This window comes from Nomascus leucogenys, chromosome 8 (assembly GCF_006542625.1).
Source record: "Nomascus leucogenys isolate Asia chromosome 8, Asia_NLE_v1, whole genome shotgun sequence".
Taxonomy (NCBI): domain Eukaryota; kingdom Metazoa; phylum Chordata; class Mammalia; order Primates; family Hylobatidae; genus Nomascus; species Nomascus leucogenys.
In genome coordinates, this window is record NC_044388.1 from 52,452,173 (window position 1) to 52,480,122 (window position 27,950).

At 42.3% G+C, this 27,950-nt stretch overlaps 1 protein-coding gene across 3 annotated transcripts in view; it reads left to right on the forward strand.

Moving 5' to 3' along the window:
* Window positions 1-27,950, forward strand: part of C8H6orf201 (chromosome 8 C6orf201 homolog) — a 51,143-nt gene that overhangs the window by 1,647 nt on the left and 21,546 nt on the right. The window contains exons 2-3 of one of the 3 annotated variants that reach the window (XR_004031354.1): window positions 4,744-5,123; window positions 15,884-16,082. Coding sequence is in view for 2 of the 3 variants with exons in the window: in XM_030817255.1 (XP_030673115.1) it covers window positions 4,931-5,123; window positions 15,884-16,082 (392 nt within the window). In the remaining variant the exon portion in view is untranslated. Of the gene's footprint in view, window positions 1-4,743; window positions 5,124-15,883; window positions 16,083-27,950 lie in introns of those variants that run through there. The other 2 variants (XM_030817255.1, XM_030817257.1) reach the window with 2 other exon arrangements.

Sequence of the window (27,950 nt, forward strand, 5' to 3'; positions counted from 1 at the left end):
TTGAGTACTTCTCCTGTCTCAGCCTCCCAAGTTGCTGGGACTACAGGCGCATGCCACCATGCTTGGCTAATTTTGATTTTTCAGCAAATCTTCAGAGGGCCAAGCCCTTGGCCCCTACACCTCCAGCCATCTCATGGCCATGCCCAGGATTCAGATTTTAGTGGTAGCCTCAGCTTGCCTTACTTTAAATCTGCACCTCTTTAGCTGATCCTGGGTGAAACCATTGTTTCATAAACACTGTAGGATGAGACAGATGCTATTTCAGGCATTTAGCAAGCTCTTAACGTTAATTACAAGGGAGGCAGGCTAAGGAAACAAAGGCAAGCCTTGAGCCAGTCACTTAGTAGTCCAGTAAGCACAGCTTGCTGCCCACCTCAGTTTCTCCTCCTATAACAAAGGCGATGACACTGACTACCACGTAACTACTTTGGAAAGCACCTTGAGATAACATTCCTTTTCATTGTCCTGAATTATGCAAAGATATGTCAGTAGCAACATTACTTAGTTTCTAATTATTCTGGAGGGAAAAGGCTTCTATTTCAGTCTACCTCCTTCAGTATCTTTCACCTTTTTATATTACCCATGCATTTGTCCTCATCTTCCTTTGTTTTTCCCTTTAGAATTGCCAAGGTCATGGCTGGTCACGTACAGCAGAATCTTTTTCTTTCCTTTCTTTCTTTTCTTTTTTTTTCTTTTCTTTTTTTTTTTTTTGAGACAGAGTCCCACCTTGTTGCCCAGGGTGGAGTGCAATGGTGCAATCTCAGCTCACTGCAGCCTCCGCCTCCCGGGTTCAGGTACTTCTCCTGTCTCAGCCTCCCAAGTTGCTGGGACTACAGGCGCATGCAACCATGCCTAGCTAGTTTTTTTTGTATTTGTAGTAGAGACGGGGTTTCACCATATTGGTCAGGCTGGTCTCAAACTCCTGACCTCAGGTGGTCCACCCGTGTCAGCCTCTCAAAGTGCTAGGATTACAGCTGTGAGCCACTGTGCCCAGCCTACAGCAGAATCTTTTCAATATAATTATTAACATTTTCTGAAAGTTAGGACATTATTTTCTAATTAATAATATGCATTTTTGTTCTCAAGATGCTAAGTCAGTGGGAAACATTTCATTTCAATTATGGGCAATTTGTATTTAGCATATGGTTTAGTGATCTGGTCTTATTTTTGTTTTTCCTTTTTGAGAACTGCTTTGTCTTTCAGTAGTGGCTAATTTATCCTGATTTAGAATTCTATGAGCATTCATCTTAAATATACTTTCTTGTGTTTGTATAATTCCTTTTTAAGAAATATATATGCAAATATTTCTAATTTGAAGTTTTAAAAATTAACCTTTAACACTCTGCTCCCATAGCAATGTCCTATTTGGGAAGCCATTGTTTTGTTGCAAATAGATAAGAAATATTGTTTAAAAACGATTTATTCCTGGAACGTGTGATAGTGATGTATATTAACATAGTTCCAAAAAGAAGCAAAATAAACACATCAGTCACTGGATTTCACATCTGCATATGTTGCGGCTAGTGCTTCTGAATAAATTCTCAATCATATATTTTCTCCTTTATTTTGATTTGACTTGATTTCTGCAATTTGAATTGCTTCATAAGCCTTTCTATTTTTCAGACACCTATACTCTGTAACTCTGTTTTCCTAGCCTTATATCACAAATTCACTTTAAATTTTGGTTAAAGTTTCAGTGTCAGAATTTACTTTCTGGTGCCAGGAAAGGTGTAACTAGAAGTCCCTTTCTGGTCGTCAGACCCCTCCCACCTCATCTGTTGTGAACGGAACACTTTCTTTAGAATGTTTTCCTTAAGAAACTTGGAGATAATCTTCTCTCTTTGAACATTACTGAACACCTTGCCTTCTGGAAGCAAGCTGATCTTGTCACACCCACCATGGCGAGGGGGAAGAAGAAGGTATTCAGGAGACACAGAAACCCTCTTAGGAACAGAAAAAGGAATTGCGTTTACCTAAAAGTCATGAATGAAAGATCAGCCTAACTAGAAAAACAACCCAGATTCATGCAGCTGCTGCGCTGTGGATCAATTTAGTTAATAATGCACTGCTAGCACCTACGTGGGCTGCTGGCCCGGCATAGCAGCTCTCATCACAACAAGAAAAAACTTGGGAGAAAATAATATGTTAGAAGCCCAGTTTTGAAAAGGTAAATATATTAGCCACTGAATAATAGAATTGGAAATAAGAGGAATACAAAACAAAATACAAAATGAAAGCATTTGTTCCATCCAAGAATATTAGCACCATGGGCTGAGACCTGATTGGCTCAGATCAAGATCACACAGCTGGTTAGCAGCAGAATATTTGCTAGGCGTCATTCATGACGGGTCTCTCCCATCCTAAACAGTGTTCTTTAATCACACTATAATTAGAGAAAATGAATAAGATTGATTCCTAGAAGTGTTATTCATTGTAAAATATATATATATATAAAATATGTAAAAATATATATCCATCTCATAGTTTATTTAAAAACAAAATTTAATAATTGTGACCTACTTCAGATTTCAACCAAGGTCAGCATGCATCAGATAACTATAAACATTCCATCAGCTGCTATAGAGAGCAATGACTAAGAACATATGAGTCAATTTACATGAAGTGTAAAGAATTACGTTTTGGTAGATCACTTCCTTGGCACGTTGAATGGCTTAAAACATGGTTTGTTCTTTACTATTTATATAAATGAAGGTTTAGAGGAATGCACTCAACTTTGCTTGGAAGAAAGATGCCGGGGATATGTCTTCCGGCTGCCAGAATATTCTACCCTCTTCTCCCCACCAAAAACACCTGTAAAATTATGAGAATCACATTGAATTCAAGTGGATCTTCTTATATAACATATTTTAAATATGTACTTGCATTTTTTTTTTTTTTTTTTTTTTTTGAGACAGGGTCTCGCTCTGTCGCCCAGGCTGGAGTGCAGTGGCGCGATCTCGGCTCACTGCAAGCTCTGCCTCCCGGGTTCACGCCATTCTCCTGCCTCAGCCTCTCCGAGTAGCTGGGACTACAGGCGCCCGCCACCACGCCCGGCTAATTTTTTTGTATTTTTAGTAGAGACAGGGTTTCACCGTGGTCTCGATCTCCTGACCTCATGATCCGCCCGCCTCGGCCTCCCAAAGTGCTGGGATTACAAGCGTGAGCCACCGCGCCCAGCTGTACTTGCATTTAAATTATTTTTTTTTTAAGTTTTACTTTTTGAGTTTGCAAGTTGAAAGTTAAGAAAAGGAATAGGCCAGACATAGCGGCTTGCACTTGTACTCACAGCACTCTGGGAGGCTGAGGTGAGAGGATTGCTTGAGGTCAGGAGTTTGAGACCAGCCAGGGCAACATAGCGAGACCCTGTCTCTACAAAAGAAAAATAACAAAAATTAGCTGGGCGTAGTGATGCACTTGTGAGGCTGAGGTGGGAGGATTGCTTGAGCCCAGGAGGTCGAGGCTACAGTGAGCTGCACTGCAGCCTGGGCCACAGAGCAAAATTCTGTCTCAAAAAGAAAGAAAAAAGAAAAGAAGGAAGGGAAGGAAGGGAAAAAAAGGAAAAAAGAGAAAAGAAAGAAAGCCGGGCGAGGTGGCTCACACCTGTAAACCCAGCACTTTGGGAGGCCGAGGTGGGCGGCTCACCTGAGGTCGGGAGTTCAAGACCAGCCTGACCAACATGGAGAAACCTTGTCTCTACTAAAAATACAAAATTAGCTGGGCGTGGTGGCGCATGCCTGTACTCCCAGCTACTCAGGAGGCCAAGGCAGGAGAATCGCTTGAACCAGAGAGGCAGAGGTTGCGGTGAGCTGAGATCACGCCATTACACTCCTGCCTGGGCAACAAGAGCAAAATTCTGTCTCAAAAAAAAAAAACAAAACTATGTATATATATGCATATATGAATGGAATTTTATATCTGCCGCTCTGGCCACTAATGTATCATATGGTATAATCATGATGCTTTAATAGTCTTGGCCAGAGGTTTTTAAGGTTGGTGAAAAGCTGGCCCACGCTCCCAGATTTGCCATAGCGTGCTAGGCTCACATGCCTTCTCTGCTTCTCACCAGCCTGCAGTGTGGTTCTCTAGCTGGTTCATGAAGAGTAGAGCAATTATGGGGAACCTGGCTCCTGGTAGAGCATGCTGAAATCTAAAAGTAGCTGTAACAAACTCTATTATTTGCATTTTTGTTCCAAATCTGACAGTAGTTCTTGGCAGCTTCTGTCTTGCTCTGGACTGTGCTATCAAGTGTGGTGATTTAGGATTATTTAATACTTCTATTGTTCTCTGCGTTTTGGTCTGCAATGAAGAATGGCTTCTTACCGGGAAAGCGCCGGTTGAGCATTTGTTTACTTTGTTTTCTTGGTATTGGTTTGGACAAGAACGTAAGAAGCAGTTTGGCTTCTTACCTGTGTTAATCTGGGCATTTCCTCAGTTTTGGACGATGAAGCTCTTTCCTCGGTTCTGCTGGGGACTGCACTGATGTAACCACTCTCTCGGGGCCTCGTAGGTCTGTGGAGCCTTAATTAGGTACATACTGGGAGCAAGGCTTCTACAAAGTACCAGATGGGAAAATATCACTGAATATGTGCGCCCCCGCTTTCCCCTTTTCCTTTTAGCAAAGCTCTCAGTTTTCCCCAGAAATGGTCCATGTCCAGACACAAGACTGGAGTTTCTGCCACAAATCCCCGAATGACTTGGCAGGCTATTTTCAATGGGCTGGTTTTCTCTGCTCTGAAAATGTAGGATGAACACGCAGGGTTCCGGACCAATACCTGGGCCATTGTGACTCTCAGAATGCCAGGCAATAAGAGATCAGAAAGCCGGTTCCACTTCATCTTGGAGATGGAGGAAAGCTTCCCAGGAGAACAACTGCACACCCCTCCACTCCTCATGTTCTCAGTTTGTTCTTCTCTGTGATACAACCAGCATCATGACAACAGCCAGCAGCAGCTCCAGCGTGATGAAATTTTCACTCCTTGACAAGTGCAAGAAGCCGAAAAACTATGCCCAGCCAGAAGTTTTGTGCCACACCTTTGAGATGCTGTCCAACCTCCACAAGCTGCTTCCTAATCACCTGATGGAGACACTTTATTCCTACAAGAGTGAAGAGGACAAGAAAAAATGTATGTGGGTAGAGGGTGGGTATGAGTTCTTTTCAGTAAGCATACACTTTATCTTGATACAAACTGCCTCTACTTTATGACACAAGTAAGAACTTTTACTCTTTATTTTACTTAGTTTATTTTTATTATTTTTTGAGACGGGGCTCTCGCTTTATCCCCCAGGCTGGAGTGCAGGAGTGCAATAATCATAGCTCACCTGGCTCATGCGATCCTCCCACCTCGACCTCCCCAGTAGCTGGGACAACAGGTGCATTGTCACTACAATGTCTACTTTTTAAATTTTTGGTAGAGATGCCCCCCCACCCCCCACATCCCCACGTTGCCTAGGCTGGTCTCGAACTCCCAAGCTCAAGTGATCCACCCGCCTTTGCCTCCAAAGTGCTGGAATTCCAGGTGGGATCCCCTGCACCCGGCCAGAACTTGTTCTGTACGTTGTAGGTGTGATCGGTCCTCTAGACACATGTCCCCATCCATGGGCTTATTCTGGAATTTACTCATGTGCTGATTATCCATTGCTTCTTCATGTTCCTTTTGCATAAATAGTCTTTTGTGAGCCAAGTTAGGCATGACCCTCTTTTTTTTTTTTTTTTTTTTGAGATGAAGTCTGGCTCTGTCGCCCAGGCTGGAGTGCGGTGGCACGATCTCAGCTCACTGCAAGCCCCGCCTCCCAGTATCATGCCATTCTCCTGCCTCAGCCTCCCCAGTAGCTGGGACTACAGGCACCCGCCACCACACCCGGCTAATTTGTTTGTATTTTTAGTAGAGACAGGGTTCCACTGTGTTAGCCAGGATGGTCTCTATCTCCTGACCTCATGATATGCCTGCCTTGGCCTCCCAAAGTGCTGGGATTACAGGCGTGAGCCACCATGCACGGCCAGGCCTGACCCTCTTATTTAGGCAAAGCTTACCTGTGGGAAAATGGAAAGGGTACTGAGAGGGAAATGCCGCTAAATTTACAATTTAAGCTTTATATTTGATTTTAAGATTAGTGAGAGAACTTCCAAGTGGAAAGTCAGATTTTGAACTTTGTTCCTTTGCTCTGTTTCCTACTATTCCTTCCTCCTATGGCCATGATTGCACCAGGAAGAAGCTGGATATTTTCTTTCCTCCTGGTGATTACAAGCAACCTGTACTTTTGCAGTTTGGAGTGGCCTGCCACTGCTGAAATTCTGTCAGGGTCAATGATAACGGGGCCGATTTGCAGCATTGGGTGGAGTCTGCTTCCTGAATTGTTCCTGCTTAAGTGGAGGACAAAGATAGAGGCAGCCACCTCTGCTCATGAACTTAGAAAACAAAATAGCAGCTGCCACAGAGATTAAGAGGCAATTCCGAAGCCAGGCGCAGTGGCTCACACCTGTAATCCCAGCACTTTGGGAGGCCAAGACAGGTGGATCACCTGAAGTCAGGAGTTCAAGACCAGCCTGACCAACATAGTGAAACCCCATGTCTACAAAAAGTAGCCAGGCATGATGGCAGGTACCTGTAATTTCAGCTATTCAGGAGGTTGAGGCGGGAGAATCCCTTGAACCCAGGAGGTGGAGGTTGCAGTGAGTCGAGATCGCACCACTGTACTCCAGCCTGGCGACAGAGTGAGACTCTGTCTCCAAAAAAAAAGGCAGACTGTCTCCTGGGGGTGTTTGTGTGGGTTCTTTGGCTGTTTCCCAGGCTGACAGTTTTCACGGCCTCCTGCTGAGATTTCTTCTCTTCAGGTGCCTTAGTCTGTTTGGGCTGCTATAACAAAATACCGTAGACTGAGGCCAGGCGCGGTGGCTCACGCCTGTAATCCCAGCACTTTGGAGGCTGAAGCGGGCGGATCTGAGGTCAGGAGTTTGAGACCAGCCTGGCCAATAAGATGAAACCCCCATCTCTACTAAAAATAGAAAAATCAGCGGGGCGTGGTGATGGGTGCCTGTAATCCCAGCTACTTGGGAGGCTGAGCCAGGACAATCGCTTGAACCTGGGAAGTGGAGGTTGCAGTGAGCCAAGATCGTGCCATTACACTCCAGCCTGGGCGACAAGAGCGAGACTCCGTCTCAGAAAAACAAAAACAACAAATACTATAGACTGGGTAGCTTATAAACAGAAAAATTTATTTCTCATAGTTCTGGAGGCTGGGAAGTCTAAAATCAAGGCAGATACCATGTCTGGAGAAAACTTTCTGGTTCATAGATAGCACTTTCTTGCTGTGTCCTCACATAGTGGAAGTGAGAGGTGACAGAGTGCTGGCAGCCCTTGCAGCCATCGCTCACTCTCGGCGCCTCCTCGTCCTTGGCGCCCACTCTGGCCACGCTTGAGGAGCCCTTCAGCCCACCGCTGCACTGTGGGAGCCCCTTTCTGGGCTGGCCAAGGCTGGAGCCGGCTCCCTCAGCTTGTGGGGAGGTGTGGAGGGAGAGGCGCGGACGGGAACCTGGGCTGCACACGGCGCTTGTGGGCCAGCGCCAGTTCCAGGTGGGCGTGGGCTCAGCAGGTCCCACACTGGGAGCAGCAGGCCAGCCCCACCGCTCCGGGAGTGAGGGGCTTAGCACCTGGGCCAGCAGCTCCTGTGCTCGATTTCTTGCCGGGCCTTAGCTGCCTCCCTACAGGGCAGGGCTGGGGACCTGCAACCCGCCATGCCTGAGCCTCCCCGCCTCGCCGTGGGCTCCTGCGCAGCCGGAGCCTCCCTGACAAGCGCCGCCCCCTGCTCCACCGCACCCAGTCCCATGGACTGCCCAAGGGCTGAGGAGTGCGGGCGCATGGTACGGGACTGGCAGGCAGCTCCACCTGCGGCCCTGGTGCGGGATCCACTGGGTGAAGCCAGCTGGGCTCCTGAGTCTGGTGGGGACTTGGAGAATCTTTATGTCTAGCTAAGGGATTGTAAACACACCAATCAGCACTCTGTATCTAGCTCAAGGTTTGTAAACACACCAATCAGCACCCTGTGTCTAGCTCAGAGTTTGTGAATGCACCAATCGGCACTGTATCTAGCTACTCTGGTGGGGACTTGGAGAACCTTTATGTCTAGCTAAGGGATTGTGAATGCACCAATTGGCACTCTGTATCTAGCTCAAGGTTTGTAAATGCACCAATCAGTACTCTGTGTCTAGCTCAGGGTTTGTAAATACACCAATCGACACTCTGTATCTAGTTAATCTAGTGGGGACTTGGAGAACTTTTGTGTCTAGCTCAGGGATTGTAAACGCACCAATCAGCACCTTGTCAAAACAGACCAATCAGCTCTCTGTAAAACAGACCAATTGGTTCTCTGTAAAATGGACCAATTAGCTGGATGTGGGTGGGGCCAGATAAGATAATAAAAGCAGGCTGCTTGAGCAAGCCATGGCAACCTGATGGGGTCCTTTTCCACACTGTGGAAGCTTTGTTGTTTTGCTGTTTGCAATAAATCTTGCTGTTGGTTACTCTTTGGATCTGCAGTGACTTTATGACCTGTAACGCTGTGAAGGTCTGCAGCTTCACTCCTAAAACCAGTGAGGCGATAAACCCACCGGGAGGAAATAACAACTCCAGATGTGCCACCTTAAGAACTGTAACACTCACCGTGAAGGTCTGCAGTTTCACTCCTGAGTCAGGGAGACCGCGAACCCACCAGAAGGAAGAAACTACGAACACATCTGAACGTCAGAAAGCACAAACTCTAGACACGCCGCCTTTAAGAACTGTAACACTCACTGGGAGTGTCCGCAGCTTCATTCTTGAAGTCAGTGAGACCAAGAACCCACCAATTCTGCCTACAGAAAGGGTGGGTGGGGGGTATCTCTCTCAGGCCTAGTTTCTAAGGCACTGCTCCCAGGACCTGCTCACCTCTTAAAGGCCAACCCCACTATGTAATGCCATCACCTTGGGGGCTAGGATTTAACATGAATTTTGAGGGACATAAACATTCAGACCATAGCACCACCTTATGCAGCTTTTGTAAGGTTCACTTCCATCCGATTGAAACAAATTGCATCATCTTTTGACGGAAATGCTCCTGAAATCCTCCTATATTCAAGTAGACTCCAAATGACTACAGCTGACCCTTGAACAACTCATTTGAACTGTGCAAGTCTATTTGTGGTGTGGCAGAAAATTAAAGAAAAATAAAACTAATTAAAGAAATAAACTTTCCTGGATCAGGCTGACTTGTCCCAGAGGGAGTGACAGGCACAGCCCAGATGCAGAAAAAGTCTTAATAATACTATCTACTGTGCTCTGGAAACTCTCCCAGCACTCCCTCAACATAGCGAGAAGAAAAACAAATTTTCCTTTGTTTTATGGAATAAGTTTATAGATTTCTGTTCTCTGTAACTAGTAACTTAAAAGTATTCTGTTTTATCTAAGCAGTAGAGGGAAGGTCATGAGCCTCTGAACAGGCTTGAGTTATGGCCACCTGGGTGCCATACTGAAGGTTATAGGATAAGCCCGTGCATAGGCAAAATCTAGATTACAGACATCTGGGTTGCCTAGCAATGGTCATGTGTAATCCTGAGTTATGAACCTGTTACAACTTAATTAACCGTGTTTATCCTGCCTCTGTATCCCTGCTTTCATGCCATTATACGCTTGCTTCAAGCTAGCCTACCACCTTTTATGAAGTATGTATAAAAGTCAAGTACTGTCTGTTCTGTGCCCAGTCTTTGGACGTTAAGTCTGCTGGGTCTAAGTGCACTCAATAATACAGATATCCTCCTGTATACACCCCAAGGTCTCTCTCTGGTCCTTCTGATCCCGCAACAATAGGTGGATTTTTTTCAATAAATATATTGGAATTTTTTTTGAAGATTTGCCACAATTTGAAAAAATTTGTTGACCAATCATATAGTCCAGAAATAACAAAAAATTAAGAACAAGTTAGGGTGGTGGGCGTGGTGGCTCATGCCTGTAATTCCAGCACTTTGGGAGGCTGAGGCGGGTGGATCATTTGAGGTAAGGAGTTCGAGACCAGTCTGACCAACATGGTGAAACCCTGTCTTTACTAAAAATACAAAATTAGGCGGATGTGGTGGTACATGCCTGTAATCCCAGCTACTTGGGAGACTGAGGCCGGAGAATTGCTTGAACCTGGGAGGTGGAGGTTGCAGCGAGCTGAGATTGTGCCACTGCACTCCAGCCTGGGTGACAAACTGGGACTCAGAAAAAGAAAAAGAGATGTCATGAATGCCTAGAATATATGTATATATGTCTAATTTATCATTTAGTACCATAAAATGTACACAAACCTATTAGGAAAAGTTAAAATTTATAAAACCTTACAGAAACACTTACAGACTATACTTGGTGCCATTCACAGTCAAGGGAAATGTAAATGAGAATAAAGATGCAGTATTAGGCCGGGAGTGGTGGCTCACACCTGTAATCCCAGCACTTTGGGAGTCCAAGGAGGTAGATCATCTGAGGTCAGGAGTTCAAGACCAGCCTGGCCAACATGTTGAAACCCTGTCTCTACTAAAAATACAAAAAGTATCCAGGCATGGTGGCTGGCACCTGTAATCCCAGCTACTCAGTAGGCTGAGGCAGGAGAATCTTTTGAACACAGGAGGCAGAGACTGCAGTGAACTGAGATCATGCCATTACGCTCCAGCTTGGGCAACAAAAGCAAAACTCCACCTCAAAAAAAAAAAAAAAAGATGCAGTATTAAATCATAACTGTAGTAATACTGTAGTGCTGTAGTAATTTCATAGCCACCTCCCGTTGCTCTTGCTGTGAGCTCAAGTGGTGTGAATATCCACTTAAAATGCCATGTGATGCTAATCATCTCTGTGTGAGCAGCTCATCTCTCTAGTAAATTGCATATCACAGTAAAGTGATTTCACAGTTCTCATGTATTTTTTGTGTTTAGTGCAATACCATAAAACTTGAATAACACCATGGGACCCACAAAAAGTGCCATTAGTGATGCTAGAAGTACTCCCAAGAAGCAGAGAAAAGTCGTGATGTTACAAGAAAAAGTTGAGTTGCTTGATACGTACTGTATATTGAATAGTTGCCTGCCACTTCAGACAGATGATATTTCTTGTAAACAGATGGTGTAAAATTATAGTACTGATAAATACAGTGCTGTCAATGTATTTCTCTTCCTTATGATTTTCTTTTTTTATTTTTCTTTATTTTTTTGAGACAGAGTCTCGCTCTGTCTCCCAGGCTGGAGTGCAGTGGTGCTATCTTGGCTCACTGCAACCTCCACCTCCCAGTTTCAAGTGATTCTCCATCTCAGCCTCCCGAGTAGTTGGGATTACAGGCACTCGCTACCACACCCGGTTAATTTTTGTAGTTTTAGCAGAGATGGGGCTTCACCATGTTGGTCAGCTATTCTTGAACTCCTGACCTCAAGCAATCCACCTGCCTTGGCCTCCCAAAGTGCTGGGATTACAGGCATGAGCCATTGCACCTGGCCATGATTTTCTTAATAACATTTTTTTGCTTACTTTACTCTAAGAATGTGATATATAATACACATGACATATACAATATGTGTTAACTGTTTATGTTAACAGTAAGGCTTCTGGCCAACAGTAGGCTATTAGTAAAAGTTTTGAGTGAATCAAAAGTCAAAAAAGTAGCTGGGTGTAGTGGCATGGTACAGGTGCTAGACTACCACGCTCAACTACTCGGAAGGCTGTGGCAGGAGCATTGCTTGAGCCCAGGAGTTCGAGACCAGCCTGGGCAACATAGCAAGACTTTTTTTTTTGGCGACAGAGTTTTGCACTTGTTGCCCAGGCTGGAGTGCAATGGCGTGATCTTGGCTCACTGTAACCTCCACTCCCGCGTTCAAGCGATTCTCCTGTCTCAGCCTTTCAAATAGCTGGGATTATAGGCATGCGCCACCATGCTCGGCTTTTTGTATTTTTGGTAGAGACAGGGTTTCACCATGTTGGCCAAAATGGTCTCGATCTCTTGACCTTGTGATCCACCCGCCTTGGCTTCCCAAAGTGCTGGGATTACAGGCGTGAGCCACCGAGCCTGGCCAAGACTCTTTAACAAAAGAAACTTATATGTTTATTTTCAACTGAGCAGGGCTCAGTGTCCATAAGCTCCATTTTATTCAAGGGTCAATTGGTGCTATCTCGGCTCACTGCAACCTCCACCTCCCAGGTTCAAGTGATTCTCCTGCGTCAGCCTCCCGAGTAGCTGGGATTACAGGCACATGCCATCACACCTGGCTAATTTTTGTATTGTAGTAGAGACAGGGTTTTGCCATTTTGGCCAGGCTGGTCTCAAACTCCTGACCTCAAGTGGTCTACCCACCTCAGCTTCCCAAAGTGCTGAGATTACAGGCATGAACCACCAAGTCCGGCTGGGGTTTACATTTAGCTCATGGAAAATCTGTGCCCTTGCTCCCCATACCTTCACCCAGTTGATGAAAGCACAGTTGGCTTCCAACACTGCCCTCTTTTCTCTGTGGCCACAGGCAGCTGTGATCCCAGCCACTCACCATTGTGTTTCCAGGTGTTATAGGCTCAACAAAATATATGGATATATATTGGTGATTTTGCCTCAACAACATATATTGTCCCTCAACAAGATATATTGAAGTCCCAACTCCCAGTACCCCAGAATGTGACTAGATTTGGAAATAGGATCTTTACAGGGTGCAGATGTAATTAATTAAACTTAGGTGAGGTCATAATATGTGTAGAGAGGGTTCTTCATCCAGTATGACTGGTGTCCTTATAAGAAGAAAGAGACACGCAGGAGATGATGGCCTTGTGACAGTAGAGACAGAGATGGGAGTGATGCATCCGTAGTCAAGGAATACCAAGGATTGCGGGCAAACACCAGAAACTAGGAAGAGACAAAGAAAGATTCTCCCCTCAAGGTTTCAGCATGGCCTTGCTGACATCTTGGTTTCTGACTTCCAGCCTCCTGAATTGTGAGACAATAAATTTGTTGTTTTAAGTGACCCACTTTGTGGTACTGTTAGGACGGCCCGAGGAGACTGACGCACCAGTGTTAGGAGACATAGTCCCATTCCTCAGGTACTTCTCTAAAGTCCGCTTAAAGCCAAGGGTGGGGAGGGGAATGACATAGTACACAGCACTGCCCCAAATCTGTGCCTAGAGAAATCCTCAGGTGCCTTAAAGAATCCTGAATGAATGCTCCGTTTTTTCACATATTGATAGGGATGCTGTGAATGCATAGGTGTCTGGCACCTACTCGAGTTTTCTCAGACTTTGGGGCCTTGGACAAAACAGACAACAGAAAAATGTATATTTTCACATCCTGATACATGTACATGTCCTTCAACTTAGCAATTCCACTTCTAGTTATTATCCTACAGACATAACTTGTACCTGAGCCCAAAGATGGGTAAATATGGCCGTGCACTGAAGCATTGTTTATAATAGTCAAAAATTTAAACAACCTATGACATTCAGTAGCAGAATAATTAAACGAAGGCATATATCCATATAGTGGAATACTATTAAAAAGAAGGTTGACATTAACATATCTACAATACGTATTATAGAGTTTTAATAGGCTGCAAAGGAAGATACACAATATGGATCCATATATGTCAAAAGAAAACTATACATTTGTACATATATATGTGTATATAAATGCATAGAAAAGAGTTTTGAAGGAGACTTAGGAAATTCAGGACAGTGGCTCCCTCTGGAGAAAGGATAGAGCTTGAAGAGGGAAAATGAAGCAAAACTTTCCCTTTTTGCTGTGTAGACTGCGCTGAGTTGTTTCATTTTAATTATTCCAATGGAAACCTTTTACTTTTGTAATTAAAATGCAACATTAACATTGAAAATGCAGTAATTATTTATGTGAAGTTGGAGAAATGGATTTTGATTTTCTAGAGGCATTCTCATTCTATGTTGATTTAGATTTTGTCTCTGTAGCCTCCCAATGTAGATGGCGATAGACGTCGATACACGTTTAGCAACTGGTAATTCCTGCCATGTACAACTGCCAAGCAGCAGTGGGGTGCCTTTGTTTCAGAGGTATTTGGGTGCAGTGACTCTTTGCTATGGTTGGAAGCCAGTTTAAGGAGGTTCATGCAGCTGAGGTGAACAGCATTAACGGGTAAGAAATGACTCCTCAGAGTTCTGAGTTTGTGCCTTCAGGGTGCTGGCCTCAGGCTGAGTCCAGTCACTGGGAGCACATTGGCCTTTGAGGCCTTAAAATCATCCCTAAAAATGTGCTCCATTGCCAAGATGCCATTTCCAAACATACAGTGATTTCCTTGCATATGCATCCTGAAGACATGACCCTATTGCTCTGACTTTCATCCGTCAGACCAAGAATTAGAAAATGGATACTGCCGTCTTGCTGCTGCTGGGTCTAAAGCCTTCCTTCTAGAATAAATTTCTTTTGACCTTAAAAATAGGTTTTGTTCCTTTTCCTGTCAATCCCCTCTTCACCTGCAGGATGCTTTGCCTATATTACACTATATTGGTTACCCAGAAATCATTACATGAAGAAAGAAAGAAAAAGAACTAAACATCCATAATTAAAAAAAAAAAAACCCAGGTTTTTATTTTGTATTTTAAATATAAAGTTAACTTTGGGAGGCTGAGGCAGGAGGATCACTTGAGGCTAGGAATGAGATCAGCCTAGGCAACAAAGTGAGACCCTCATCTCCGCGAAAAATAACAAAAATTAGCCGAGTGTGGTGGTGCATGCCTGTAGTCCCAGCTGCTGAGGAGGCTGAGGTCAGAGATCGCTTGAGCCCAGGAGGTCGAGGCTGGAGTGAGCTATGATTGCACCACTGCACTCCATCCTGGAGCTCTCATGAAGGTGCTGGCTGACCAGGGAGGGATGCCGTTCCATTTCTGATAACACAGGATCTAAACCCCTCTGGTATTGACTTCGTCTTCTCCAAGTGGCTCTACCATGCGGTTGTAACTGATACCACTGGCCATCCAGAGTTCCTACAGTAGGCCGCAACAGTCCAAACCTCAAGTCTCAGTTATTGGAACACCCAAAAGAAGGAAGGCATTTCCCACTGGCATAGCTGAAAATAGACATGCTTATAACAGAGCAAGAAAAAACAGTTCATTTCTGGCCAGAAATGAATTTTGTGGAACCAAAAAGAACAGTAAGTGACACTCCCACATTCTAACTGACAGAGCATGCTGTTGTTTTAAGTTCAATCCTCTGTTGTAATCCTTGCTCAGGCAAAATCACCAATAAAACGGGGCCCCAAGTTATGCGGCCTGACAATAATGTTAACATTCACCCTATTTCTTCTGGGAGGCTTCAAAATGTGCATCTCCAATTAAGCATGCAATTAAAGGGAAAATGAGAATCACAATAATAATAATTGTATGGTAACTTGCCATTAGTTTGAGAATCATACACACGTAACCAACTCTATTTGTGTGGTCCCAGCATGCCTGCTTGTTTGTTCATTCTTTTTTTTTTTTTTTTTTTTTGAGACATAGTCTCGCTGTGTTGCCCAGGCTGGAGTGCAGTGGCGTGATCTCTGCTCACTGCAAGCTCTGCCTCCCGGGTTCACACCATTCTCCTGCCTCAGCCTCCCGAGTAGCTGGGACTACAGGTGCCTGCCACCACGCCTGGCTAATTTTTTGTATTTTTAGTAGAGATGGGGTTTCACTGTGTTAGCCAGGATGGTCTCGATCGGAACCTGACTTTCTGATCCGCCCGCCTCGGCTTCCCAAAGTGCTGGGATTACAGGCGTGAGCCACCGCGCCCGGCCCAATAGGAATTATTAAGCTGCATATATATGTTTTCTCAAATCAGTGCCTTGTTACTGTTGCTATGCAAAGATGGAGAGGAACATGGAATGTATTAATGCTTATTCTATTACCAGGTGAGAATCCTGAACTCTCTGGCTTAGAGAGAATCTTAGCAAGACATCAGTTGCCAAAAGAGATTAATCTGACCCCAAAACCGAACAGAATGCCCCTGTGGAAAAGAAAAATCATCAGCAATGTAACTGAAGGGTGGAAGAAATGTCACTTGTTGAAGAGAAACACGAAAGAGCCTCCAATGTCCACCGTAGTTGTCAGGTAGACTCTAATTTCTGCCTTATGTGAATATATTTAGAGATATACAGGGTGATCACAAAATCTCTATATGCCTTAGCTAAAAAATAATAAGCACTGTTCTATATAAAAGCACATGGGCCCCATTTTTATACCCACCCCCAAGCTGCTAGAAGAGCCCTCATTGGGAGTAAACTCATGGAGATGGGAGCAGGAGTGTGGGTCTTCCATGGCCAGTCTAGAATAGTGAGCAGAAATCTAGCAAGAACAGAGTGGGATTCTTGGAGAGAAACCCAACCACTGAGCTGTGGGCCTTTTTGGCTGCATAAGTTGGGAAGCGGCTTGGTTTTTCATGCCCACCGTTGGCATGACCAGGGGCTAGGATACCATAGCAGGATGTGGTGGATCTTTGGCTTTATCCCTGGTCTGCCAGACTTTACATGGAGAGAACTGGAGCACCACTGGACAGTCTTAACAAGAGGAGTGACATGATTTGACTCAAATCCTCTCTGGCCTCCTAAAGAATGCATGGGTGGAGGAGAGCAGTTGGGAGATTTTACAGCTCTGCGGGTAAGGGATGGTGGCCCAGGCGGTAACAGTGGGGATGTGGAAGTGGTTGGATTCTGGTGCTCAAAGGCATAAGCTTTGTTTCCTTGGCAAATTATCTTTCCTGGTGCACTTCCGTCCCTGCTTATGCCAGATAAATGGTGTTTCTATATTTGTTTCTTTTCTTCTTTTTTTTTTTTTTGAGACGGAGTCTCGCACTGTCACCCAGGCTGGTGTGCAGTGGTGCTATCTCAGCTCACTGCAACCTCTGCCTCCCGGGTTCCAGTGATTCTCGTGCCTCAGCCTCCCAAGTAGCTGGGATTACAGGCACATGCCACCACACCTGGCTAATTTTTTTTTTTTTTTTTTTTTTTTTTTTTAGTAGAAACGGGGGTTTGCCATGTTGGCCAGGCTAATCTCAAACTCGTGACCTCAGGTGATACACCTGCTTGGCCTCCCAAAGTGCTGGGATGACAGGCGTGAGCCACCGTGCCTGTTCTACATTTGTTTCTTTCGTATTGCTGCATATATTGCAATGATGCCTACACTTTGTACATAGTAAGTATTCAAGCAATTTTGCCGGGCTGGCAATTTTGCTATGCTGACAGGATGAATGTAGATGTTGCTACAAAGACGGGATCATTTCTGATTTGAAGGTAACATAACCGGGAGAGAGTTCCAGCTCATGAATTTGCCTGAACTGGAAGCTTCCCCTGGGATCATTGCCCTGGTGAAATAGAGTCCTTGTCTACATTTTTTTTCAGTGTCCTCAGTGGCATAATTTGCCAATTTGATTTAAATATTTGTAGCCAAAGAAGGCAAAGATATATTATAAAAGAAGTTGGTCAATGGAACCATGGCATTTTCTGGACAATGCAAAGACACTATATTTTTGTCCTGAAGTAGGTACATGTTATATTAAGTGATGATATCTGATTACTCAAGTAAAGATTATTTGACCATGCTTTGGAAGCCTGATATGATTTGGCTCTGTCCTGAACCAAATCCCATTTCGAATCGTAATCCCCACTTGTTGGAGGAGGGGCCTGGTGGGAGGTGATTGGATCATGGGGACAGATTTCCTCCTTGCTGTTCTCATGATAGTGGGTGAGTTCTCAAGAGATCTGTTGGTTTTAAAGTGTGGCACTTCCCCCCTCGCTCTCTCTCTGTCTCCTGCTCCACCACGATAAGATGTGCCTGGCTTCCCCTTTGCTTTCTGCCCTGATTGTAAGTTTCCTGAGGCTTCCCAATCATGCTTCCTGTTAAGCCTGTGGATCTATGATTCAGTTAAACCTCTTTTCTTCATAAATTACCCAGTCTCATGTAGTTCTTTATAGCAATGTGAAGACAGAATAACACAAGACCTATTTTTAAAAATTCAAGTTTCACAACCATAGAAAGTTTATACACCTCAATTTTAGGTCCTGATTTCTTCATATGAAGTTGTAGATCTTTATATCCTAGTTTGGTTTCTGAAAATATAGCTAGAGTATCAGAACATAGGAAATGATACTTTTTTTTTAACATTTTATTTTACAAACATTTATTTGCTTTCCTTAAAAGCAGGGGCTGTCAGCCTATCTTATTTATTTTTGTATTTCTAGTGTTACAAGTTGGAGTCTCAAGTGCTGAGATAGAAATAAGAATGCAAAAAGTTTCCTGGGAGTGGTGTTGCATCAAAGTGGAAGTGGGAAAACAGTATTGGGCAGGGATTCAAGAGGTGGAGAAACAGGCTTCGCCTCAGTGGAAGAAGCTGCAAAGTCATGTTGCAGGGGGCTTGGGTTCAGGAAAGGTGGGGGGATTAGGCCCGTTTTGCAGTCAATCAATCATGAACCTTGTCTTGGTTGCTGTGACTCCAGATTCCTGAAGGATCTGCTGAATTAACTGTTCTAGTTCTGATGATGCTTCCTGTCATTAATGATTCTTCCCCTATTACCTGGTAACATGGTAAATATCGTCATTTGATAAGTGTATCATTCTTAATTCTTTGTGACTTAACTGACACCCTTGAGAGAATTCATTCTTTAGCCAAAGCAAGGCTGACTATTATTAAGAATCATCAATAATAGCTTTGTCCTTAAAACTAGAACTACCATATGACCCAGCAATCCCACTACTAGGTATGAACCCAAAGGAAAGTAAATCAGTATGTCAAAGAGCTCTCCGCCCTCCCATGTGTATTGCAGCACTATTCACAACAGCCAAGATATGCAACCAACCTAGGTTTCCATCAACAGATGAATGAATTAAAAATGTGGTGTATATACACAAGAGAATACTTTTTAGCATAAAAAAGAATAAAATCATGTCATACGAGGCAACATGGATGAGCCTAGAGGACATTATATTAAGTGAAATAAACAAGGCACAGAAAGACAAACTTCACACGGTTCTCACTCATTTGTGGATGCTAAAAATTAAAACAATTGTATTCATGGAGGTAGAGAGTAGAAGAATGGTTTCTAGAGGCTGGGAAGGGTAGTGGGGGTAGTGAGAGGAAGTGAAGAAGAATACTGCATGCTCTCATTCATATGTGGAAGCTAAAAACGCTCATCTCACAGAAGTAGAGTTGAATAGTGGTTGCCAGAGGTTGGGAAGGGTGATGGGGAGGGATGGATAGCCAGAGGTTGGTTACCGGATACAAAAGTACAGCTAGACAGGAGGAATAAGTTCTGGTGTTCTATAACACTGTAGGGTGGTTATAGCCAACAATAATTTTTTGTTTGTTTTCAAATAGCTAGAAGAGGGCATCTTGAATGTTCCCAACACAAAGAAATGAAAATTGTTTGAGGTGATGACATGCTCATTGCCTTTATTTGATCATTACACATTGTAAACATGCATCAAAACATCACACTGTATCCCATAAATATGTGCAATTATTATGTCAATTTAATAGAAGAATAGCTTTGTCAATTTAATAAAAGAATAGCTTTGTCAATTTAATAGAAGAATAGCTTTGTTTTTGTCTAAGAGCTATTGAACACTACTGATTCGTGTGCCCTTGACCACCTGTAAAATGGTGCTGCTAATACCTCATGTTGTATCAGATAGAGTTGTGACACTGGTAGAAAAATGACTGCGAAATTGAGTTTTGACAAGTATGAAGTACTATTTGAATGCATTGTACAGTATTTTCACATGTTAGATTGAGGCAACTGTAGGTCCTAACCTTGAACCTGCCCTGGCAAACATTTGCTCGGTTTCTGCTGTGTATCCCTGCTAGCACAGAGAGGGATAAGGCCTCTCTCTCACATGGCAATAGCAGTTTTAGGGCCACGAAACAGGCAGGCCATACATGAGGCCTGCTGGCTTTGACAAAGTTCCTTCAGTGCTATGCTATGTAAACAGATCAGCAGGCACAGAAGCCAGGAGTCCCGGGACCATGCTGGTGAACAGATATTCTAAGTCTAGAGCTGCAGATGGTGGTGTCTTAGCCCTGTTGGTGAACCTGGCAGGATTCCAGCCCCCAGCTCCATAGTACTGTAAATCCCTACTGGATACTGCATGTAAATTATAATTACTTGTCAACTGTACTTACTGGCTCAATATGCCACATTTATATGGACTCTAGGGCTTAATTTTTTTTCTCTTGATAAGTGTGACAAAAGCAGTATTTGAACAGAAGAGGGCTGTTTGTTCCATATGAGAACTTTAGTTTAGATTCCATAATGTTTTTGTTGCATCAATGTGGTAGCAACTGAAGACGGGGGCTCGTAGTCAGTGGGCTTTATTTTGCCCACCTCTCTGCCATAGACATTTGCAATTTATCCTGACTTAGGGCCACTCCTCCTCTATACTGAAATTCATCTTTTATTGTACTTACCATGTTATAGTGTCTGTGTTAATTTGCTATTCCACTTGTGTGCTGTGTAAGCATTTAAGAAAAATGTTTAATGTTTTCTTATTCTTTTTTTGAGATGGAGTCTCTCTCTTGTCGCCCAGGCTGGAGTGCAATGGCACAATCTTGGCTCACTGCAACCTCTGGCTCCCAGGTTCAAGCGATTCTCCTGCCTCGGCCTCCCAAGTAGCTAGGATTACAGGCATGCACCACCACACCCAGCTAATTTTTGTATTTTTAGTAGAGATGGAGATTCATCTTTTATTGTACTTACCATGTTATAGTGTCTGTGTTGATTTGCTACTCCACTTGTGTGCTGTGTAAGCATTTAAGAAAAATGTTTAATGTTTTCTTTTTCTTTTTTTTTTGAGATGGAGTCTCTCTCTTGTCGCCCAGGCTGGAGTGCATTGGCACAATCTTGACTCACTGCAACCTCTGGCTCCCAGGTTCAAGCGATTCTCCTGCCTCGGCCTCCTGAGTAGCTGAGATTACAGGCATGCACCACCACACCCAGCTAATTTTTGTATTTTAGTAGAGATGGAGTTTCACCATGTTAGCCAGGCTGCTCTCAAACTCCTGACCTTGGGTGATCCTCCCACCTCAGCCTCACAAAGTGTTGGGATTACTGGTGTGAGCCACCATGCCTGGCCATTTTTCTTTTCTTTTCTTTTTTTTTTTTTGAGATGGAGTCTTGCTCTGTCACCTGGGCTAGAGTGATCCTCCCAGAAGTGGGGCCAGAAATCCTGAAGCAGTAGCCGCAAGCCCATCTACATGGAAAGGCAGGAAAACAATGCTTGGGTGCCTGGGTACAAGGGAACTGAGACAGGTTTGGAGAAAAAGACCTGGCACATGGTGTGGAGGCTCCTTCTGGGGACGTGGCACTGGATTTTATGTGTGAATGGAGGTGACTGGACTGCTCAGGGCATGTGTCATCCCTCTGCAATTTAGAGGCAGGTCTTGGCAAATACTTGCTGACACTTCCTACACCTGCTGACTTTCACACATCCCTGCTGATTTCAATGGAAGGGACGCATGTATGTTCTGGTCTGGGGAGCATCATTCCATGCCCCTACTGGAAAAGATGTCTCAAACACTTTCTGTGATGTGACTGGTTTACTTCTTCTGCTTGCTTTAAATTTTCTTCACCTTATTAAGTTGTGAGAGTTCTTTTCATATTTTCAATACAAAATTCTTTGATAAAAGCATTGCAAATATTTTTTCCCAGATAGTAGCTTACCTTTCATTATTTCATGATAACACAGAAGAACAAAGGTTTTACATTCCCAATTCATCAATTTTTTTCTTTTACAGTTTTTGCGTTTTATATTCTAAGAATCCTTTGAGAAGTCCAAAGTTGCAAAGACTTGCTCCTATATTTCCTTACTGAAGTTTTGTAGTTTTAAGCTTTAAATTTAGGTCGGTAGGCTGCGTGTGGTGGCTCACGCCTGTAATCCCAGCACTTTGGGAGGCCGAGGCGGGTGGATCACAAGGTCAGAAGATCGAGACCATCCTGGCTAACACAGTGAAATCCCGTCTCTACTAAAAATACAAAAAATTAGCCGGGTGTGATGGCGGGCGCCTGTAGTCCCAGCTACTCAGGAGGCTGTGGCAGGAGAATGGCGTGAACCCAGGAGCGGAGCTTGAAGTGAGCCGAGATCGCCGCACCGCACTCCAACCTGGGCGACAGAGCAAGACTCTGTCTCAAAAAAAAAAAAAAAAAAAAAAAAAAAAAAGAAAAATGTAGGTTGGTAGGCCATTTTACTTTATTTTTGTATAGGGTTTGATATTCATTGGTTTGATGTTAATTTCTTTTTTCTATTTGGCTATCTGGTTGACCCATTGGCATGTGTTGAAAAGATTTTCCTTTCCCTATTGAATTGTTTTGGCACTTTTTTTTTTTTTTTGAGACGGAGTCTTGCTCTGTCACCCAGGCTGGAGTGTAGTGGTGCGATCTTGACTCACTGCAACCTCTGCCTCCCAGGTTCAAGCAATTCTTCTGCTTCAGCCTCCAGGATAGGTGGGTTTACAGGTGCCTACCATGACACCTAACTAATTTTTGTATTTTTAGTAAAGACGGTTTCACCATGTTGGCCGGGCTGGTCTCAAACTCCTGACCTTAAGTGATCCACCCACCTTGGCCTCTCAAAGTGCTGAGATTACAGGCATGAGCCACTGTACCCGGCCTGTTTTGGCACATTCATAAAAAATGAATTTCCACATATATTTGAGTGTATTTCTGGACCCTGTTTTGCTCCATTTATCTATATGTCTTTGCCCAAACAAGACTTTCTTATTGTGGCCAAGTCCTGAAATAAGGTAGTGTTAGGCATCTGACTTTGATCTTCTGCTTTAAAAATTGCTTTGATTATTTTAGGTTCTTTGTATTGCCGAAAAATTTAGAAGCAATTTGTTAGTTTCTACAAAAAGACTACTAGAATTTGTTTGGGATTGAGTTGAATCAAGATCAATAGGGGAGAACTTCCATCTTAGTAACACTGAGACTTTCAACATGGACAGGATATATTTGCCCTTTGGTTGGGTCTTCTTTAATGTCTCCTAACAATGTTTTGTAGTTTTCAGTGAAGAAGTCGTGGATATTTTTTGTTATATTTATTACTAGAACAGGGGTAAAAGGAGCTTTCCTTTTTCCCTCTGAAGGTTGATGAAAGGCATCTGCTAAACTTGACAACAGACAGATTAACAGGAGAAAAGGCATACAGATTTATTAAGGTGCAAGTGCATGAGAGTCACACAAGGTATGAAAATTCAAAGAAGGGCCAGGTGATTGACAATTAAATACCCGCTTCATAGGGGAGAGGAAGGTGAGGGATGTAAGGAATTTTAGAGGAAAAGTAAATTATATTTAGGGGAGATGACTGGGCCTAAACAAGAGACAATATCCTGGGACAAAGTCCCTCTGAGCTCTGGGAGAGATGGCAACAAGTTATGGGAAGGTGAGGGGTGGAACTGCACCATGAACAAAGTTTGCCTTATGCAGATAAAGTCCCTCAGAATGGCCCTCAGAAGAGTACAGGAAAAGTCTGTCTAGGGGGGTGTGGTGACAACCTTTATTTTATCTTTGGTGATTAATCTTTCCTGGTTAATGAGAGTTCAGACAGAATATTAAAGGCAATTGTTTTTCTCTGAGAATAACTTCCCTCAGTCAGATACGGGAACTTCAGAGAGAGCCCCTTCCTGCACTTGTGGGAGGAAACAAGGGAAGGTTAGAGAGACCTTGGTTTGGAGGCAGAGTCTAAGGGCTTTCATTTAATTCAAAGCATTCAGCGTGCCAAAGTGCCGTACTCTAGAGTATCGTTTTCTGAGCCTCAAAACTAGGTATTTTATAGTTTATAGCACCACTGTAAATGAAAAATATTAAATATAAGGATACAATTGATTTTTGTTAATTATTGTGATATACTACAAACTTGTACATTAATTTATTAGTTCTAGTAGCTATTTTTTAGATTCCCTGGGATTTCTCTTTTATTGTGATAAGAACACTTTACATGAAGTCTTAAAAAACCTCTCAACAATTTTTAAGCATGCAATACATTATTGTGAACAGTGTTGTAAGCAAGTATTTAGAGCTGATTCATCTTGATTGCCTGAAACTTTAAGCCTGTTGATTATTAATTCCCATTTCCCCCTCCCACAAGGCCCTGGGATGTAACCATCATTACACTCTTTGATTCTATGAATTTGACTGTTTTAGATGCCTCATATAAATGGAATCATGCATTATTTCTGTGACTGGCTTATTTCACTTAGCATGTCCTAAAGGTGCATCTACATTGTCACATATTACAGAATTTCTGTCTTTTAAAAGGCTGACTAGTACTTCATTGTATGTATATACCACATTTTCTTTGTCCCCTTCTCTGTCAATGAACATTTACATTTTTCCCATTCTTTGGCTATTGGGAATGGTGCTGCAATGAATATAGAGGTGTTAATGTCTCTTCAAGATTTTGATTTCAATTCTTTTGGATAAATACCCAGAAGTGGGATTGCTGGGTCATATAATTCCTTGGGTTTTTTTTTATGTAAATAGTCATATTATCTGCAAATAGAGAAACATTTTTACATCTTCTTTTTCATTCTTTTTCTTGTATTTCCTTTCTTTGCCTTATTGCAATGACTAAGATTTTCAGCACGATGTTGAACAGATGTGGTAAAAGCAGACATCTTTCATTTTTTTTCTCAATCTCAGAGAAAAAACAATTCAGTGTTTTGTTTACTCTAGGTTTTTGCAGATTCCTTTTATAAGTTTAAGAAAGTTCCCTACTGTTTCTAGTTTGTTTTTATCACACATGAATGTAGAATTTTGTCAAATGCTTTCTTTGTATCTATTAATAATGTTTCTTTTATTCTATTAATATGGCGAATTGCATTGCTTTTTAAAAATATTTCTTATAGTAAAATGTGCATAACATAAGATTTACTATTTTAAGTGCTGAAGTGTAATTAAGTTAGTGGCATTAAGTACATTCCCATTGTTATGCAACCATCATCACTGTCCTTCTCCAGAACATTTTCATCATCCCATAATGAAACTGTTTCTCCTTTAAACAATAATTTTCTACCCCTTTATCTTCTCAGCACCTGGTAACCATTATTCTATTTTCTGACTCTACGAATTTGCCTATTGAATCATACAATATTTGTCCTTTTGTGTCTGGCTTATTTCACTTGGCATAATGTCTTCAAGGTTCATCCATGTTGTAGCGTGTATCAGAATTTTATTCTTTTTTAAGGCTGATAATATTTCATTCTATGTATAGACTACATTTTGTTGATCCATTCATCTGTTGATGGACACTTGGGTTGTTTTTACTTCTCTATCTTGTGAATAATGCTTTGTATACAAATATCTTTTCAAGTCTCTGCTAGTCAATTATTTGTGGTATATACTCTGCTATGGTTTAAATGTCTTCTCCAAAACTCATGTTGAAATTTAATTGCCATGTCACTTTACTGTTTGAGTAACGTTGGTGTGAAGCTTAATTGATGCCTTTTGCTTTATGTCCCGCTGAAGTCTGTGAAGGATTTGTGTTTTTCTGCCTTACAAATAGAATTTGATTTATTGGGCAGGAATTCATGGATAGTTATGCTCTCTGTCCCCTTTGCTTCAGACAACACAGTGACTCTAGTGGATTTGAATAAGTGAAACTGCTCTGAAATGCTATGGAAAGCCAACTCCCCAAAGAGTGGTCTCTTCTAGAAGTTTGAATTTGTAGCTACAGTTTCCAGGAAGAAAAATAGTAGTTGGATAACTTGGTAAAATAATAACATCATTTTCATTTTCTTTCCTTTTCTTAACTTTGGTTTCCTAAAGGAAGAAAATAAGCACGTAGCACATAATCTGTTTAAATAGATTTAAAGAGAGTTGCAAAATAAATCTCCTGGTCTAGCTCTTAGGTGAATAAAACAGATTTTGTTTGTGAATAAAATCTGTTGATTGCCAACACTACCACTACAGTATCCCACAAAGGGCTTCATGTGTCAGCTCAGGGCACCCTCCTTTAACTCTGCAGCACCGCTGCAGCTGCCGATGTAACCTCGGTAGGTGGCTGTTAGAGCTCTACCATAGACAGTGGTGCATCTTCACATTTACGCATCAAACTAAAGACATGTCCAAGTCCATTTTAATTTCCTCAGTGTTTTTCTGAGAAGTTTTATGGACCTCCCCCAATTGTCTTTTTATTTGGGGTTATGACAATCATGTTTGGTAATTACAATGATAATCTGTTTCCACGTGATGCTTTTGTTTGAACCTGATAAAATTTAGTGAAACTTTGTAATGATCTATGTGCACTTTTACTTGTAAAATGGAATTTCTGTATGCTTATACTTGTAAATATGATCGTTGTTAGTGCTCCTGTTGCTCATGGTGTCCTGCCTCGCATTTGTGATTCTGTTAATGACTTGTATCTTAACTAAGTTCTTAGTGGTGTTGTAATAGGGAGATGATGCAGGTGGGGGGTTATCTGTACCACTGAATCTTCATTAATTTGGTTCTTTACTGTTTTGAGGGGAGAAAGAACGTGAAATGGTTTGTGTATTATTGAATTTTAAGCAATATTTTAGAAGCCGTGTGATGGCTTTAATAACTTTTTCCCAGTGTTATTTGAATCATACTACCAGTTATACTAAAGCTGAATGACAATTGTGTGAAAGTTACTGCCTTCATAAGATCAAGTCACCACTGTTACACAGCTGACATATAGTGTATTACCTTTGCAGCTAGTAAACCATAAAGTTTAGATACTGAATCTCGTTACAGGGTTATTTATATAATGTGACGTTGTTCAGTACTGACAGACTACATGAAGTAGTTTTAAAATCTAGTGCTATTTTTATTTTAAAGGTTAGCAATGAGGAGGAAATGTGATCTGGTTATGTTTGTCTTCTGTACAAAGCCTGAAATGCTTATGGTTTTTTGGTTAACAGCCACAGAGGGCAAAGTTTAAGACTTTCTTGTAAGGACTAACTGTTCTTTTCAAGCTACTGTTTGTTTTTCTAAAAGCAGGATTTGCTTCCGTAGCAGGCGAGTTCCTTGACGTGGACTAGTGCAACCTGTATAGGGGCTATTATAATAGGAAAGGCATTTGTACTTGCACAGTTTAAATCATTCGTAAATTTTGAACATGTGAATTGTCCCACAAAATCTTTAATTTTTTGGTAATTTTTACTCTTTTTGTGCACATGTTGATTTCTTAATGGTAAATCCTTCATTTAAAGATAGTGTTCTCTGTTGTGAATATTTCCATGGAATAAAACCATCTTTTCATGGCAAAAAAAAAAAAGAAATTTAATTGCCATGCGATGTATTGCAACATGAAACCTTTAAGGTATGATTAGGTCATGAGGGTTCTGCTCTCATGAGTGGATTAATGCCATTATTGTGGGAGTGGGTTAGTATGTCAGAAGGTCAATCTCCTTTTTCTCTCTTTCACATGTATGGTTCCTTGACATGCTATGCCTTTTGCCATGATCTGATGCAGCAAGAAGACCCTTACCAGATGTGGCCTCACAGTTGGATTCCCAGGCTCCAGAACCATGAGCCAAATACATATATTTTCTTTATAAATTTCTCAGTTTATGGTATTCTATCATAGCAACAAAAATGGACTAAGACATACCCAGAAGTGGAATTGTGGGATCGTATGGTAATTATGCCTATTTGGGGTCCCTTAAGATTCCATATGCATTTTAGAATACATTTTACATATCTGCAAACACATTGTTGGGACCTTGATAGAATTACATTAAATCTGCAAATCACCTTGGGTTGTATTAATATCTCAATAATACTAAGTCTTTTAATCCATGAACATGTGAAGTCTTCCCATTTATTTATGTCTTCTGTAACTTATTTCAGTAATGTTTTATAGTTTTCACTAAGTATTATGCCTCATTGGATAAACTCATTCCTAAATGTGGTTATTTTTGATGTTATTATAAATTGAATGGTTTTTCTCAATTTCCTTTTTGGAATGTTC